The 18,030-nt window shown below is 42.6% G+C and overlaps 2 protein-coding genes across 2 annotated transcripts in view; one reads left to right on the top strand and one right to left on the bottom strand.

The window, feature by feature from the left end:
• The first annotated feature begins 246 nt into the window (after nt 1–246).
• sgpp2 (sphingosine-1-phosphate phosphatase 2) lies at nt 247–14,578 on the top strand. The gene is made up of 5 exons (XM_085380267.1): nt 247–619; nt 1,504–1,665; nt 6,976–7,155; nt 11,178–11,267; nt 13,858–14,578. Exons 1-5 carry the CDS (start codon nt 407–409, stop codon nt 14,401–14,403), a joined length of 1,191 nt encoding a protein of 396 aa, XP_085236393.1. The 5' UTR covers nt 247–406; the 3' UTR covers nt 14,404–14,578.
• A 474-nt stretch (nt 14,579–15,052) lies between these two features.
• Nucleotides 15,053–18,030, bottom strand: part of farsb (phenylalanyl-tRNA synthetase subunit beta) — a 34,243-nt gene continuing 31,265 nt past the window's right edge. Inside the window, exons 17-18 of the mRNA XM_085379450.1 lie at nt 16,396–16,543; nt 15,053–16,026 (exon numbers count right to left, since the gene is read on the bottom strand). Coding sequence (XP_085235576.1) covers nt 15,246–16,026; nt 16,396–16,543 — 929 coding nt within the window. The 3' untranslated portion in view covers nt 15,053–15,245. The remainder of the gene's footprint in view (nt 16,027–16,395; nt 16,544–18,030) is intronic.

Below are 18,030 nucleotides of genomic sequence, written 5' to 3'. Positions count from 1 at the left end.
GAACTTCTGTTGTGCGGTTGTCAGCAACATGAAGATACAGCCCCATCAAAAGCCCTGCTATCATGGACATGCCATAAATCTTCCTCGTGCTTGCTATAAATACTTGATGATAACACCTGAACCAGCCCGGTATAAAGGTCGCACTAACTTTTAGCTACTGGTGAGCAACTAAAGACTACCGGGTCAGCCCCCTTTTGTAGTTAGCCCCGCCTCGCTTCGCACACCTGTGACGCACGGCGAGCCGCACCTGTCCGCCCTTCTACAACCTGCCCCCTGGGATGCGCCCCTGCTTGGGCTCATATCACTTTCCACTACTCCTCTTGTCCGGAACATCCTCATCATCTACTTCCTTTCCGTAGTTTGTGTGTGTGTGTCTGTGTGTGTGTGCGTCTTTGTGTGAGTGTGTATGTCGGTTCACCTGTCGCGCTGCATGGAGCTCCTGACTTACCTCCACGATTCAGAGCTCGTGGCCCGGTTCCAGCGGCGATGCGGACTCTTCCTCGTCGAAAGCGCGCATCTCAAGCCCGAGAGACCACGTGGGCAGCTGGTGAGGAACAGATTGGACCACCAGGACCGCAATTCCAACTATAAATACAAGGAGAATGGATACGCTTCACGTGTAAGGTTTCTCCTTTAGTTCAATCAAAGCAAAGTGTTCATTTTTATTTATTTATTTATTTCAGTCCTGCTGTGTGGCATTAAATTCTGTAGGATAAAGCACAGTTGGTGTCGAATCTCTGAGAATTCACTTTCGGGTTCATTAGATTTATTTGAGATTATGCAAAACAAGCTGTCTGGCTTTTCCCGTTTGACTGGCTGCTTCTGGCAGCCAGCAGATAGCCATGTGCACTATAACAAGTTGGGTCACACACTCACATGTAACAGTGGCCTTGTTGTTTTTCTAAGTAACGTCACTGAGTGAAGATGTAGTCAGGTTACATTCTGACTTAAGAATGAAAGATTTCTTGATAAACGGATCAGCACAAAGCGATATGGATGTTTTTAAAGGCTAAACCTCAGTAACTGCAGTATATCTCCTTCTATGAGACTTATATACCGACAGAAAAGGCTGTGATGTCCTCTGTGACTCTAGAGGACCTTTGCCAGGTTAATTTCCCCCCATTATGCCACAGTGATGTTGTAAGTGTGTCTTGGAAATGTTTATAACATAAAGTGGAAGTGCCGGGTTTGAAAGCAGTGGGGATTTACTAGGCAATGTGAGGTTTAATAGGAGAGTCTAAGCAGTTGCATTATGGGAGATGTTGGACCCATGAGATTAAAACTGCAATTTAGGTGTCTCTGTGAATCCACTGGTTTCATGATAGTCATGCTTGATTAAAGGAATCCTATAGGCTTCAAACTGCCTGCTTTTTAAATGAGGAAGCTTTAAAAGAAAAGTGATATGCCGCAAACAAAAGGTGTGTCTGGTCTGATCTGATCTGACAGACAGCCAGGCATTATCTGTAGGCAGCTTGTTCCATGATGTTTGCATTTCATGTGCAGGACTGTGGTAGGCCTCGTTACGAGGTGAGGAACTGGCCGTTGCACTTCCTCTTCTTGCTGTCGGCCAGCCTCGGGCATGAAATCTTCTACATCACCTGTCTGCCCAACATACATTGGAGCGTGGACCCTTTCCTGTGCCGCCGCCTTCTCAACATGTGGGCCGTAAGTCGCAGCTGGAGAGAGTGTGTCTTTGTGTGTGAGTGTGTGTGTATATGTCAGTCAGACTGCATTAGCGTGCACAAGCCTCCAGTCTGATGTCTTTTTCCTTCACAATGCCACATCTCTTCTCTCTGCTTCTCTGCCTTCTTCTCTCTTCACCTTTCAACCTCCTTTCATCCTTGCCCCCCCCCTCTCCAGTGACCTGTCTCTGACACCATCATGTACATATATCCCCAGGCCTTGGGGTGGGGGGCACAGGGGCCAGCCTGACCAGGACCCCTGACATGGTGAAAGGCCACACATGAGGACACATCAGTGGGAAAGTACTGTTAGGAGCTCCCCTTCAGATGTGTATTCTGGCAGAATCGAGCGCATGATGACCCTGAAAACATGTCAAACCCCAGAAGGAGTCTAGATGTAGACACACACAGACGGCCTCACTCTTTGCAGTGTGTGTGATGGGCAGTGTGTTTTCATGCCCTTTGTGTCCCTGCCCCGAATGCTGGGTGGATGCCCTGTATCTGAACTCCGTGTTTTTTGGGGGCGGGGTGGAATAGATATCATTCTTCTGGAATCCTGGCTGCACCATGCCCCTGTGTGAACTTTCAAACACACGCATAAACAGCTACACACACACTCGCAGTCCCCATCTCACTTGCTAAACACACTCATTGCCCTCCCTCTAGTTAGACATTACCAGCGTTGCTGTGTGCTCTCCTCCCCCTGCTCTACCAGCAGAGTGTTTTATTGGCCTCGTCGGTGCATTTGAGTGTTCTCTCTCTCTGGACCTACCATTTGGTCTGTCAGCCCTCGGGGCGTGTCAACCCGCACCTCTAACTTCTCAAAGCGCCCCGCCATTGTGTTGGTGGAGTTATCTGAGGTTAATGCAGGGCTTTGCACCCCCCGTCCTCTCTTCTGTCGCGCACATAAACAGCAAATCTTCGCGCTGGCAGCACGGATGCCACATGCACCCTTGTGTCCTTCACTGCTCGCTCTTGGCTTTACTTAAACAATGACTTTGGTTGACTTAGAAAACAGTTACTGTGCCTCACCATATGGTCATGAATTACACAGGTGTCATTGTAACATAGCGTTATGCAAATCACATGTGCTGTTTAGAATATCAAAAATTTCAGGTTTACATCCGCACAATTGCATGGTTTTTGTTTTTTTAACCACATGAGGTGTTCTAATATGATGTTCCTACATAGTGATAAAAAGTAATTTTATTCCCAGAAAAAGCCACTTCTAACGAAATGTTAGAACAAACCATTTGATACAAATAAGATTATTCTCAAATGGAAAAGTAAAGGCCCGCTCAGCAAAGACAATTCTATAGAAACTTACAAAGGAGCGCCAGAGGATCGTACTCTAAATCATAAAAGTTAAAAGAACTGCTTAAAACTGTGCCCAGAAGAATAACAGTTTCCACTTCCTTATTAAAGCTATTGCAGTAAATTGCAGAAACCATGCTGTGGGGACCTGGCATATTGGCTCCACAGCCATATTATGGAGGAACGTGACTCCCAGAATGCCCATTGTACAAACCCAGCCCCTATTATTTGTAGTTAAGGAGTCATGAAGTCAGGAAAAAAAAAACGTTTCAAGGCTTTATTGTAAAAGGAATCATGTGATGTTCAATCTGAACACAAAGGTTTTTTTTATCCTGGACTCTACTAGAGGAGCAAAGTGATCTAAGTAATAGGTGGGTGGGGACTTTGTTTGTGATGACCATTTTATATGACATCATGTAGAGCCAACACTATATAAAAACTGTCAGACTCCGAGCAGTCAGAGCTGGATCAGAGAGATTATTTGTACATACACTGACCTTTGAAACTTTGGTCATGTTTAATAGTGGCAGCCACTATGAGAGAAAATAAAATAAAGAATGATAGGTACACTTTAAAAAGACAAAATAATAACGTAAATTCAAACATAAAATTATCCAAAAAGTTATTATTATAGGAAAAAGGCACCGCACAGTGTTTTAATGATTCTGCATGTTATCTGAACATTATGTTGGTGTATAAGCTCAGTTTTAAGGAAATCCATGATAGAACCTCTTGAAGCTGTGATATCGGTGGTTATATTCACTGATACTTCACTTTGTTGTGTGTATTCATTAACAGGGTTAGGGTCCTACCATGATTTATCACAATAATTCTGATGACACATGTATTTTACAGCACCTTGGAGGTCATATATTAGAAAAATATATGAGCTAGCCACCCAGTTTTGAGCTAAGCTAAGCCCGCTTAGCATGTCACCATGAACTAACATTCTTGTGTTTTTGACTTATAAACAGTAGCCTGTGGGACCTCCTCCACACACACACACACACACACACACACACACACACACACACACACACACACACACACACACACACTCATTTTCATATCTTAGTGAGGACATCTAATTGACATAATGCTTCTCCTAGCCGCTTACACTAACCCTAACAATCAAAAATGAATGCCTAACCCAAACCCTTAGGCTAAATCTAACCATAGCCTAATTGTAACAATAACACTAAACCACATTTTGAGCCTCAAAAATGCCTTTAAACTTGTGGGGATGGGCATTTTGTCCCCATAAGTGACTGTTGGTCCCCACAAGTCTAGTGACATGTCAATTTTCTGTCCTCACAAAGATGTCTAAACAAGTACTCACACCGACACATACATATGCACGCACGCTTGCACAGAGTCTCATCTACATGTTGACAGATCAAAGTCCAAAGCTGCTCTGGCCTCGATCAATATACTTATTCACAGGATCACTCAGAGCATGTGTGAGCTATCTTTAACTCTTCCCCTAATGTGGCCAGACTGTCCCTGGGTCAACCCGTTTGATGTGACCGTTACGATGAGACACTGGGGTGACAGCTTCACTGGAGGCAGCTGAATGTGATGTTTGTGTGGATGGTGAGTTCAGAGCGTGGTGGAGGGGTATCATATCATGCAAGCACTTGAACTGGTATGCAGATCCATTGTGTGAAGGCAGACGGTGGGGGTGCACACTAGTATGGATTATTGCTTGAATACACAGTTGTGACGTACGAAAGGGGTCGGGTTTGCCATTGTCTGACCTCAGTTTATTGTTCACCTCCTGGAGCCAATTATTCTGTCTGTCTCAGTTTGTGTGGGTACAGTCAGTGTAGACGCAAATATTGCAATAACACACTTCATATTCAGTCATGACCAGAGGGTAGGGATAGGGAGAGAAGGGACAGTGTAGTTTTGGATGAGGAAAACAAAGAGGTTTGGGAGCTCTGGTTTACCACCAGAGCTCACAGTGAGAGATACTGTCCATATCCAATGCAATTCTCCATTGCAGAAGTGCCTTAAATCTTTCTTCTGGCCTTTAAGGGGTTTATATAAAAGTCTAGGAAAAAAGGTCTCTATTAATCACTTGATTTGTGATGTCAGTACACACTTACCTAATTCCCCAGTGCCAATTTCTAGGAACTGGTTGGTTTGGCAGTTAAGTACAATGTGTACCTTAAAGGCGGAATTTCTTCGTTTCTGGTTTCCATTTGCCTTTCCCAAGTTTCACTGCCACTCAAAATTAGTTAGTGAGTGTTTGCAGACACATTGACTATGGGTGACTGCTAGAATGTTTTAGTGACCAGCACTATCTTTGCAACCAATTTTACCTAGCAACAGCCCCCAGCAACCACTGCGCAACTGGTTGCAGAATAAGACTGGATGTTCCCAGAGGGGTCCCAAACTGGCCTCTAGGCCTAATAGGTTTGTTCTTTATTCACTACTTTTCGCTAAGTCAAACTTAACACTATGTTATATATATATATATATATATATATATATATATATATATATATATATATATATATATATATATATATATATATATATATACAGTCTAGGAATGGCACAAAGGGTCACAACAGCGGGCAGCTCACATATTTGATTTTATTGGATTTGGGCACCAAATGTCCTCCATGATTCAACCCAGAGGGATTTGTGTCTCCTCCAAAGATCAATCTGGGGATCTTTTACTTAGCTGAACATGTTACTCAAACCACACTAGCTTTACATGTATAGTTATCCTCACACAAATTAGCAATGTTTGTTTCATAACATTGCATTAAATGAATTGGTGATTTTTAAACATATTCACAAGCTCATTTGTGCTTTTAGGTATTTTTTTAAAGTCTGAGTAATTATTTCTTCCAGTCTTAAACCTCAATTAAATCTACTGGTTCAGATTTGTGCCTAAAAGACAGAAATGACAGTATCAATCGTCTCATCTAACTCTCGGTTAAAGTGTGCATGTGTTAATTCTAGTCTGTGTAGCAATGATGAACCAGACAATGATGGGCTATCTCTGTAGGAAAGACTCTTTCTATCCCACCTATGAACACAGCAACCCTCAAGAAGAGGTTTTATCAGTCCGAGCTCTGACTTCAGCCTCATCCAGCATATTAATTTATATTGTTTGAGACGGATGTTCAGTGTCCTCACACAATTGGTCCTATCATTTTTCTCAATGTCTATCTGCATCCGTTTCTCTAAATAGTTGCTGCACTAACAGCGGGTCAGAAGATGTCCTCTTATATCATTTGCCATGGTAACAAGCGTTTCCTGATTACAGTGTCAGTGGAGACGGTAATAACAACCTCTCTATTCTCTCCCTTAAACACACACATTAGTATCCTATCTCTCTCTCCATGAACTAGCCTCCCTGCTTCTTGCCAAGACAGCCATTCATTAAATATACAAGGCAGAGCTTTAAATAAACCCGGAGCTGGAGCAGGCTGCCCCATCGAGGGCCACTGGGGATCTCATGAAAAAGAATAGGCAGCACATTTGGCAGGATACACACATCGGTACAGCTAGCGTGCACACCTTGCGCCGACTGTGTCATTGTGTCAGAACCCCTCTGTCTCACTATACCAGCTGGAGACGCTGCATCAGCAAACTCCACTTTCTTCAGTCGTCTGTTCCTTGTAGTAGATTTTGTTACCATACTACTGCAGCATCTGCACTTTATACAAGTGTGAGTCTCTGCTCTTGGGCAGTTTTTCTTTTTTGAGTGGGGACGATGATTACTTATTTATGAGATTGTGTGATTAGCTTTAAAGTGGGATCCTTGCTTCCTCTTTGCATTATTTTATCATCTAATTTTTGCTTTTGTGGCCAGCATACTTTACTACACTCCTGCAGCATTTCTTATTGCTTTATTGTAATAATACGCCATAGTGGAAGGGATGGCAGATATATACCATTTGAAGCTAACAACACGGTACCATAATGCACTACTAAAGCTGTGCTTTTCTATCGTTTGCAGTTAGTGATGTACGTCGGCCAGGTGATGAAGGACGTCCTGAAGCTGCCTCGCCCTTTCTCTCCCCCTGTTGTCAAGCTGGAGACACGTGTAGACGCAGAATACGGACTGCCCTCCACCCACGCTATGGCAGCAACTGCCATCTCCTTCACACTTTTACTAAGCGCCACCTCCAGAATACAGGTGAGCATTTAGGAGAAACATGAAACACAGCAAGCAAGCTTAATGATATCTGTTCCAAACTGGCTCAGATTCACTTTCCGGAGTTTTCAACATCATCCCAGAATTTCCACCAGTAAATGAAGCTGGCTTACATCCAAAATGAGTCACAGCAACAGTAAGGAAAAAGCTATCAACCAGAAAATTTCACCCTCGTTATCACACTATGAGCACTATGGGGACCATAATTACAAAATAATATCATGTTCTGTTCAATAAGTGTTCAAACCTGCAATTACGCCGTGTTTTTACATAGACTTGTATACAACAGGTCTTCATTTTGCAACCACACCAGTTGTACCCTCCTTGCACATTACACTTCAGCCATGTCCATCTGGAACTTCATTACAGTGTCTGTCTGTATAAAACTGAAGTACGTCACATACAATTTGTTGGGTTTTCATGACACTGCAGCTTTAAGGGGAATATATCAAAATCTGCTGGATGGATTGCCATAAAATTTGCTACCTAAAATTACACTATTTAGACAAAAGGATTGAACTACTACACATTACACCTACAGGAGCTGCTCGGTCATAGATATCCATGCCATGAAGCTCCCAGCACACAGTTTTTGTGCTGGTATTAACAGTAGAGGAGGTTTGGAGCTCTGAAGTTGCAGTTATCCTGCTAGCAGTTGATTGAGGAATATCTAGGAGAGCAGAAATTTCACAAACTGACTTGTTTTAATGCTGGTATCCTATTACAGTTCATGCTTGAATTGAATTCATGCGTGAATTTTTTTCACAAATGTGTCAGTGAGACTAAACACCTGAATTCAGAGATAAGACTTTAGCCACTACAGTGTATGTCTGTGATAAACTGTAACTTAAACTTCGATATTTCCATCACTGGTTTTATTTAACCACTTGCCTGTTTTTATAATTTGGCTTCAGTGAGAGCTGTAGATAGGTCACTTAGGATCAGTAAAAATTGACATTAAATTGCCATTTTTAAAAAAAGAAATTCCACTGTAAGAATGTCAGGTGACTAGTGGACATATTTATAAACTCCGAATATTCAAACTGTTAGCATAATAATGTCAGCATTAAGTTCAGTGTGGCTTAACATTAGGAATATAAACAAATCATAATCAGCTTCATGGCTGACATGATGTGGACTTTTTCTAAATATTTCTTCTAGTTCAGTTCAATTCAATTTTATTTATATACCAAACAAATTATAACAACAGTTGCCTCAGGTGCTTTATATTATAAGATACAGATAAGACCCAAACAATCAGAGGATTAAGCAAGCATTTGGCGACAGTGGAAAGAAAAAAAACCTCTCTTTTAATGGGAAGAAACTTCCAGCCGAACGATGGGAGAGGCGGCCATCTGTGACAGGTGGGATTGAGGGGAGGGAGGCAGGATAAAACATATGATGTGGTAGAGAGCCAGAGATTAATAATAACTAAAGATTAAGAATGATGTGGCAATTGATACCGAGTGATGTGTAAACACGTAGAAAGGGAAAAAGGTGAGTGAAGAAGAAACACTCAGTGGATCGTGGTAAGCCCCCAGCAACCTAGGCGTATTGCAGTATAATTAAGGGAGGATTCAGGGTCACCTGATCCAGCTCTAAATATATGCTTTATTAAAAAGGACATCTTTAAGCTGAATCTTAAAAGTAAAGAGCTTGTCTGTCTCTAGAATGCAAACTGGGAGCTGGTTCCACAGAAGTGGAGCCGAAAAGCTGAAGGCTTTGCCTCCCGTTCTACTTTTAAATATCCTGGGCACCACAAATAAACCTGCAGTCTAAGCGCGAAGTGTTCTAATGGAGTGATACAGGACTATGAGGTCTGTGTGGCCTGATTATTCAAGGCCTTGTACATGTGGACTTATGAGAAAGAGGAAAATGAAACAGCATTTTACTATGATATTCTACACTTACTCTGCAATGCTGAAAAGCCTGACAAATATCAACTTAAATAACTTCAGGCTCTAACATTTATCTCTTTTCTTAAATGTTTATCAAGCTTGGGGTCACAGGCTACGCCCCTGACAGGGCATCCCAGGGCTAACACAATAAGATGATCAGGATATAACATCAATCAGACATTTTCCATGTGGTTCTACAAACTGTTTCTTGATTTGCTACTGAAATAATATTACTGAAACTGAATAGCCATGGTTCATTACCATTGCCTACCAGAGATGATGTAATTCAGCTGCTATCAGAGCTGGGAAGTGTTGGCTAAGTGGATGTTGAACTGTAATTCAGACACTAGGTTTCTAATTAGATGTGCTATTAAACTGCCATTGGATTTTATGGACCGCAGTAAGATTGGGTGTTGAGTTATCCCAGCTAAATGATCATTTTCTCTCAGATCCAAGTGTCATCACTGGGATCCTGAGGATGGCGGTTTGGGATGAAGGGAGTGGCCCAGCTGTCCATCACAGAGTCGTGCCTGAGCTGTTGGACAATGGGTGGGGAAGGGCGGGGCCAGCAGTCACCATCAGTCACCATCAGCCACACCCGTCGAGCTGCTGTTTGGTCTTCTGATGGACTCCGCTGAGTCAATGACTGTCAGTCCACGTCTCCACCTCCCTCCTCCTCCTGACTCTTCCTCTCTTTATCTTTCACACTCCTCTGTCGAGTCAATAAAGCAATCAGGGGCTCAATCATAGACTATCTTAGTCAAGCAGTGTGTTTGACTGAGGAGCTGAATGAATGCTAAACCCTTCAGTTTAGTAGTTTACAGTCTCCGGAGCTGTCAGACTGATTTGTGGTTGGATCGTTTAGGCTAGCTCTGTGTCACACTTTGTTGCAGTGGCTGTTCTCAGGGTCAGAGAAATCAGATCAGCACCCCAGGGACGTGCATGTACAGTAGAGCCCTTAAACGTGTCCCGAAATTCCTCAAGGAATCCCCTGAAAGAAAAGAGCATGTATCACTATAGATGAGTAGCAGGCTGTTTCAGAGGCCACTGAATAGCCACAAGGCCTTGGGGCAACTTCTCCCCAGGCAGGTCAGAGGTCACGACAGTCAATCACAGAGTGACTCTTTCCCCCCTCCTTTCTCTGACATCCTTTGTGGCCATTCATAAAAAAAACTCTCTTCATGAACTAGCAGTGAATAGGCTTCCAGCTGCAGAGGACAGGAACAGACACAGGAAAAAAGGCAGAGGGCAGGATAAGAGGGGGCTCAGGAGTGGAGGGAGGCCTCTCTTCTCACTGTTATTGAAATGGACGAAGGAAACAAAACCTGCCACTATAGGTAAAAGATGGAGAGACAGTAGAGCAGGGTTGTCAAACATAAGGCCTGGGGGTCAGAATCGGCCTGGCAAAGACTCCAATTCGGCCCACTGGATGGCTTTGAAGAAGGATGGAGATTTTGGACTTTAAACTGTACTCTCATAAGTGCCACAGCTTTTTCTACTGATAAAGACCTCCTCTATGCCCATTTACACTACACCAAAGTAATTTTAAGCTCAAACAGTCGTTCTGAGAGGCCTTCATTTTCTACACCAGGATTTCGTTATCGTGTGTAAAAAGTGAGAAGTGCTGTTGGAATTGCACTTCTTTTTCTTGTATTAAAATATCTCAAGAATTAATTGTGCAGTAAAAACTTCTTTTCATTGACAGACAGGGAAGCTTTGCCCATCCAGCCCACTGAAGATTAAAGTGAGCTGTATGTGGCCCAGAATGTAAAATGAGTTTGACATCCCTGCTGTAGAGGAATAAAGGAGCAGCGACAGGCAGTACATCAACTAGGCAGGCTATATAACTGGCAGAGACGAGCTAAACGCCCAAATGAGGAGCATTGATGAATGGATGATTTGAAGGCAAAGTGGAAAGAAAAAAAAGCACCAAATAAAAACAATTCTTGGGTTTTTATCTTGAAAGATGACTGCACAAGGAAGAATTGCAGACATGCCTGAGCCTGCTGATGGATTTAATCTTTTATCATGTAATCATGTGCGTGTGCTTTTTGCTCGACGGTCGCCGTGATGTCTGCTGATAACGTGGGTATTTTTGTGCCTCAGTTCCAGTTCGGGGTGGGCCTGACCATCGCAGTGACACTGGCGACCTTGGTGTCTCTGAGCCGCCTCTACACTGGCATGCACTCGGTTTTGGTGAGCTATTCTCTCAACTCGCACACACACACATGCACACATAGTACAGTATAAAACATTAAAGCTCAACATGGGATTCATTATTCATTGTGTCTGGTTAAGTTGTCTATCTGAGGCTTTGATCCAAGACTCAAAATTCAGCAGGCACTTCATGCTGCCTTCGTTTAAATGGGAAGCATCAGCACTTATGACTCATGCAGTTATTTTTTTTATCACGTTTATTAAGACCATAGCCATTTAAACTGTGGGATTACGGGAAATATGCTCATCTGCTTTCTTGCTTGCGAGAAAATTCCCAAAACATCTGACCCTAATATCCAGTCACGCTGAGACTGAATGGTAGTTGACGTCTTTTATGGTTTCGAGTGGCGTATGTCACGCTGGTCAGCCACACAGAGGCCACACTATTCAGATTTGTGCACAGCACCATAGTAAAATTTGATCTTTATTTACAGTGGAGTACAAGAAGGTTAAACTACCCATCGTCCACTGTTACAACACCATACCTCCTCATAAATGCACCTTGTAAATCATAAATAATATATACGCCTGGTCAGTTTTTATATGATCTAACTTATGCCTGCAATCCATAAATCTTTAATAATTCCTTTGCAACTCTTTGCAGGGTATAGCACACACTTTCTGCCCAAACACATCTCATTCCAGACATTCCTGAATGAAAAAGCATCGGTGTGCACACAGTCAGATTTACTCTGAATCAGACCTGTCTCCACAATTCTGTCCTCTGAAACATCACAGAGGACACAAACAGAGGTTTACTTGCTTAGGTTGTAAGAAGTGTACATAAAGTCTTGAATGAGAGGTTATGAATGAGACTCATAGCCCATAGCAGAACAAATCACAGGATTCAACAAATATTAACACACACGAGAGGACAAAAGGTGCCTTCATTTGATATTAAAGTCTATTATTAATTACCAGGTCAGATCAGGAGGAACTGGTGTATTACAGTGTGTATTTTTCTCCACCTCAGACAGACGAGTTGTTATACAGGAGCTTTCCTCAGACTGAGACCTGGACTCCTTTAAAGCTGTCAGACATGTTGATTTTAGTGTTGGTAAAAGTCTGTGTTCACTAAAGTTTGGATTTTCCTGTCATTTTTCTGCATAAATTCAAAGTAAATATTGTTATATTGTATCCCTGTAGTGCACGTGAATGGCTACAGTAAATCAACATAAACAGATTTTTATCCAAAATGACCAAAACCGGCCTGTAGTGGTACATTGTTAAGTCCTGTTGTGTTCCTGTTTGAAACACATCAGGAGAGCTAACTGAGCGCTAACAATGGGTCAAATTTTCAGAGTAGACACAAAGGTGATAAGTCTTCTTATCTGAGTTTTGTCAAGATAAAAAATACCTGTACCTTTCTGTTTTATTCCTGATGCATTCGTTGTACAACGCCAAAACTTTAAAAAAAAATTGGTGGAACACTGTGTAAAATGTAAATACAAACATGCAATGATTTACAGACCTCATGAACTCATATTTCCTTCACAAGAGAACGCAAAAAGCATTTCAAATGTTTAAACTGAGGAAAATGTGAAAAATAGTGGTTCACTTTGAATTTAATGGCACCAAGACATCTCAAGTTAGGGCAGGGACTGTGTTCGCATAGTGCAACAGTCCTGGGTTGCATTTCTCATTTCATATGGATTGATGCCAAATGTTACAGGCAAGTCAATTATGCACACACACTCTAAAACAAAGCCATGCTGTTATAATAGATGCAGCATATGATTTATCATTGTCTTGCTGAAATATGCAAGACCCTTTCTGAAAAAAACATTGTCTGGATGGGAGGATGCGCTGCTCTAAAACCTACATTTACCTTTGAAGACTGATGGTGCCTTTCCAGACGTGCAAGCTGCCACTTCTATAGGCAGTAATGCACATCCATCCGATCAGAGCTTTTTAACTGAGTGCTGATAACGAGCCAGATGATCCTGTGTTTTCCAAAAAAGAATATCACATTTCAATTTCTCTGACCACAGAGCAGTTTTCCTCTTTGCCTCAATCTATTTTAAATAATGTTTTCATCCAGAGAAGACTTGTTGTATTCCAGAGCGCATGCATTGATTTCTATGACAGAATCTTGACTGTTTTTAGTGCAGTGCTGTGTGAGGATGATGCATGCCTGATGAAAACAGGCAGCCAATATTGATTTTCCACCTTGTCCCTTGCACAGAGATTTCTCCAGAATTTTTTGATGATTTTATGACTGTAAATGATGAGATATTTAAAGTCTGATGAACAGTATTCTGAAATTTGTAGTTTTCTGTAGATTGGTGAAACTCTGTCTCTCTAAGCCGCTCTTCTTATAACCAATCACGTTACTGAGCAGTTTCCAAGTAACCTAATTAGTTGCAAGCTGTTTCATTTTATCCCCAATTCAACATGAGCTAGTATTTTCTTGAAATAGTGAAATGTCACAGTTCAAACATTTGATATGTTTCCTATGGTCTTTTGTGAATAAAATGCGGGTAGATGAGATATGCAGATGCATTGCAGCATCCCTTTTTTTTTTTTTAGGAATTTGGTTTATAAGTGATTCTTCTTTTTCTGCCTCCAGGATGTTATCTGTGGGATCTTGATCTCTGCCGTGCTGTTAGGGGGCACCTATCCCTACTGGGAAACAATGGACCACTTCCAGCTCAACAACCCCATCTCCCCCATTGTAGTGCTGGTACTGTTCTACTTCCTCTGCTACATATACCCAGAGCTGGACCATTACAGCACCACACGGGGGGATACGACCACCATTCTGGGAACGTGTGCCGGGGCCTCAGCGGGGTACTGGGTGAATCAGCAGCTGGGGCAGACGTTTGAGCCTGAGGGCATGTTGCCTGTACCTTTGCCCACACTGACAGCGAGCGCACTAGCGTTAGGCACTGGCCGCTTCTTGGTGGGGGCTGTAATACTGCTGGCAACTCGGCAGATAGTGAAAACGATGAGCCTGCACATGTTGTATTCATGGTACAAAGTACCGAAAAGTGACAACAATGCCAGGAGGAGGAAAGAGATTGAAGTGCCTTCTAAGTTTGCCACATATACATCTGTTGGGCTGGTTAATTCTATACTGGCCAACAGAATTTTCCTTTTTTTGGGACTGTTATGACCTGACTGATCAATATGATCTGAACAAAACCGAACCTCATATTTATCTCAGTGTTCTTAAAATGATCATTTTTTTGTAATACGTTGCAAGATTTTCAGAAAAAGTTCTCAGAGGGAATGATTCACAACTGTGTACTTGTGACTGACCTGTAACTGAGTTGAAAGAAAATAAAACATTTTGCTTAAATAAAATTTCGTGTTTAAAAGCTTTGTTTCACATGCTGAACACGTCGTTTCCATTTCAGAGCACACAGGTCCAAGTTTCTTGTTACTTTTGCAATTGGGAGAACCACACCTTAAACCTGATTTGCTCATACCAAATCCAGTATAACTGAATCCTGACAAGTTAATTTCAGCCGAACCCACCTTTGTCCTCTCAGCAGGTTAGAGCATGCAATCTGTTACACCAGGTTACACCTGGTTACTTTGTCTAGTGCAGGAATGAAGCAGTTAAGCTCCCTTTGCTACAGTAGAGTTTAAAAGAATGTGAGAGCACCTGTCAGACTTCATGTACAGTGCAGATTGATGTCTGCATGACTTGTTTTCTTACAGGAGTCCACTGGCTTCACAAATTTCTTTTATTTGTTAGTAATGTATAAACAGGTGCAGATGACATGTGGAAAAAACAAAGATTCAGAGCACTCAAGTCACAAGTTTGAATGGCTTTAATTGTGTCTGAAGGTAAAACCCTTTTGGACTTGTATCAAAGGATAAAGAAATGAAGCACCTGAGCATTAGCCTCTTTAATACAGTGATGCTGGAATATTAACTGAACATTGCATTTATCGCCCAGCTTACACCAAGTCCACAAAATCTCAGATGGCACTGTTCTGTCTCAGTGATTCAGATCTTATTGAAAGCAGCCACATCCACAGACTGAACATATTCCTCGAAGGCGGTGATGGCTTCCTCCAACATATCAGTGCCCACTTTATCGTCCTCCACCACACATCCTATCTGGAGCTTCTTGATGCCGTAACCCACTGGCACCAGTTTGGACTGCCCCCACAGCAGCCCGTCCATACTGACGCTGCGGACGCACTCCTCCAGCTTGGACATGTCCGTCTCGTCGTCCCAGGGCTTGACGTCAAGCAGGATGGAGGACTTGGCAATGAGAGCTGGCTTCTTGGATTTCTTGGCGGCGTACTCGGCAAGACGCTGCTCCTTGATTCTGGCCACTTCTGCGCTCTCTGCCTCATCGTCCGACCCAAAAAGGTCGATGTCTTCCTCGTCGCTGGCATCATTTGGCGTGGCCAGGGGAGTAGCTGGGAGGACATACCGACTCTTGGCTGATGGAAGACGAGCTCTGTCTGTCTGGAAAGAGTTTATGTGGTTGTACCAGCGCCAGAGGTGGCAGAGCGTCGGTGAGGGAGGAGAGGGGATGGCGTCAAACACGATCATGTCAGCTTGGGATGCCACAAAGCCCTCGATGTAGCTTTTGTCAGCCAGAAAATCACTGAGAGCTTCGAGGCCCACTTGTGTGCTCACGTCACCAAACACAGTTTTTGTGGAAGTCAGGCGGGAGTGGGCGCTCTGCTGGGATTCATCTCGTGTGGGGAACCTGTGCTTGATGACTTCTTTCATGGGAACGTCGCGTGTGAGGGGAGTTTCAGCGGTGTGGCCACTGGAAGAACCAAGGCAACAGAGCAACAGGTAATGAGTCACTCAGTTTAATTACCATGCACTAACCCCAAGGCACAAATAGGCTAAATTAAGATCAGGCATGCATGCGCAAGCCCACACACAGATGCGCAAGCCCACACACAGACGCACAAACACATGCTACAAACACAGTGGAGTGTTGTTAATTTTTAATTATTCTGACTTCAGTAAAAACAGCCCTGTTACTCTTATATAAAACAATGTTTCCACACAGTTCCGCACAGTATTGTCTCCTGATTAACCAACTAAAACAATCATCGGCAGCACACCCCCGTAACATACACCAAACAAACAGCTATATATGGTTTTAGGTTTAGGAAGGTAAAATCACAGGAAGGGTTCGATGTCCATCTCCAGGGCGGAGCAGGGCATTGTCAGCTCGAAGCGATTGATGACATCTGGATGAAGCACTCCGAGACGCCCGACGTTCTTTCCACGGACAAAGATATCAGCACAGCGACCGGGGAAAAAGGTGGAATCTGAAAGGGGGAAAAAATAAATAAAGTTAACAGTTTGGCCCCACTTCCTTCTTGTTAAAGCTATTTTAGAAGAAAACATTGCAACAGTTATCTTTTTCTTTTAGAAAAAGGCAGCTTAGCTTTCTCCTAATAAAAACCAACGGACTGATTCTAACAGTCAGACCACGTGTTCAATACAGACAATGGCCCTCTTTGCCATCATGAATATACACGTGTTCTTTAGTAATGGCCAATTTTGTTCATAATACAGTGTGAATGTTCATGACATTCATGACACAGTAATTCTGAATTATAGCTGCCAAAGTAAAAAGCAGGAGAATTTCCACATAAGGAAGCTTTAAGAATAATGGTCAGAGTTTAGGCCAGAATGGCTACCTCGTCTCTTAAGATGTGACAATGGTTAAAAATGTGAGGCCGGGGGCAGCAATGAAGCAGGATTGTGTCCAGTGACAAAAAAAAAAAAAACTTGGAAAAATGAAGCATATGGAGCATCTGATCTTTTAGCCCAAGACAACGAACCAGCTACAATTACTGAAACATCCTAAAGGGCAGGGGTGGCCAACTAATCTACCCAAGGGGCCACAACTGGGACTGTTGTGAAGGGCGGTACCAAGCAGCTTCTAAAGAAAGCTCATCAGTGTGGCCCTCCACCTAGTCCCAGTCTCTCACTGGTTTTACCCTTGGGTAAATTTTTTAAAGATGGTCAAACTTTTTCCTTTCTTCTGTCTCGTCTTTGTATTTTTGAAACATTTGTTACATTACAATATATAAAATGATTGAAGTGGGGTTAGATAAATAAAACTGATTTGAAGGTCCACTGCCCTGATTGGATTCTGCTCACAAATAAAACAGCTTAAATTAGACTCCCAGGTCTTGGCTACTAACACCTACACCTGGCACCAACTTATACTCTTGCCACAGTCCAGACTCTTGAGCTCCCGCGAGAGCAACCTCTTTTGTTGGACAATTATCACCTCCACAAGCTTTTCGTACCTTACTGTGAAGCAGTTGTTTTTTTGTTTGTCCCCCCCACCTGTATTACTATCTAAACACCCAACTGTGATGATTTAGGTGTTTCTTGGATCCTGTTTGTGCCATAGTTGCAACATCTCCAAATGAGGCGTTTTGCCAGCTCCTTGGACATGCTTTGTGTCTCTCCTGCTTTACATTACAATGATCATGAGTCAAGTGCAGCATGTGGGCAACACTGTGCAGCTTTTCTTGTTCCTTGATCATAATTTGTTCACCCACGTTCATTATCACTGGTTAGCTGATAAGAATAAAGCCAAAACCTCGAAAGGCTTTACTTCCTGTGCATCTTTTTTTTTTCCCTTGAGAAGAAGAAGAAAAAAAAAAAAAAAAAACACTTCAAAAACTGAAAACAGCCCTCTGGACTGAGTATGAGCTTGACTCTTACCGTTTATTACTGATCAATGATAAAGCACAGAAAGGAACACCATTTATGTGAAAATGTCATGGGTCATTAC

This window comes from Rhamphochromis longiceps, linkage group LG14, assembly GCF_057381845.1.
Source record: "Rhamphochromis longiceps isolate RC_006_pf linkage group LG14, R_longiceps_female_GT1.1, whole genome shotgun sequence".
Taxonomy (NCBI): domain Eukaryota; kingdom Metazoa; phylum Chordata; class Actinopteri; order Cichliformes; family Cichlidae; genus Rhamphochromis; species Rhamphochromis longiceps.
Note: the sequence above shows the minus strand (reverse complement) of the source record. Positions and strands in the feature narration are given on the sequence as shown.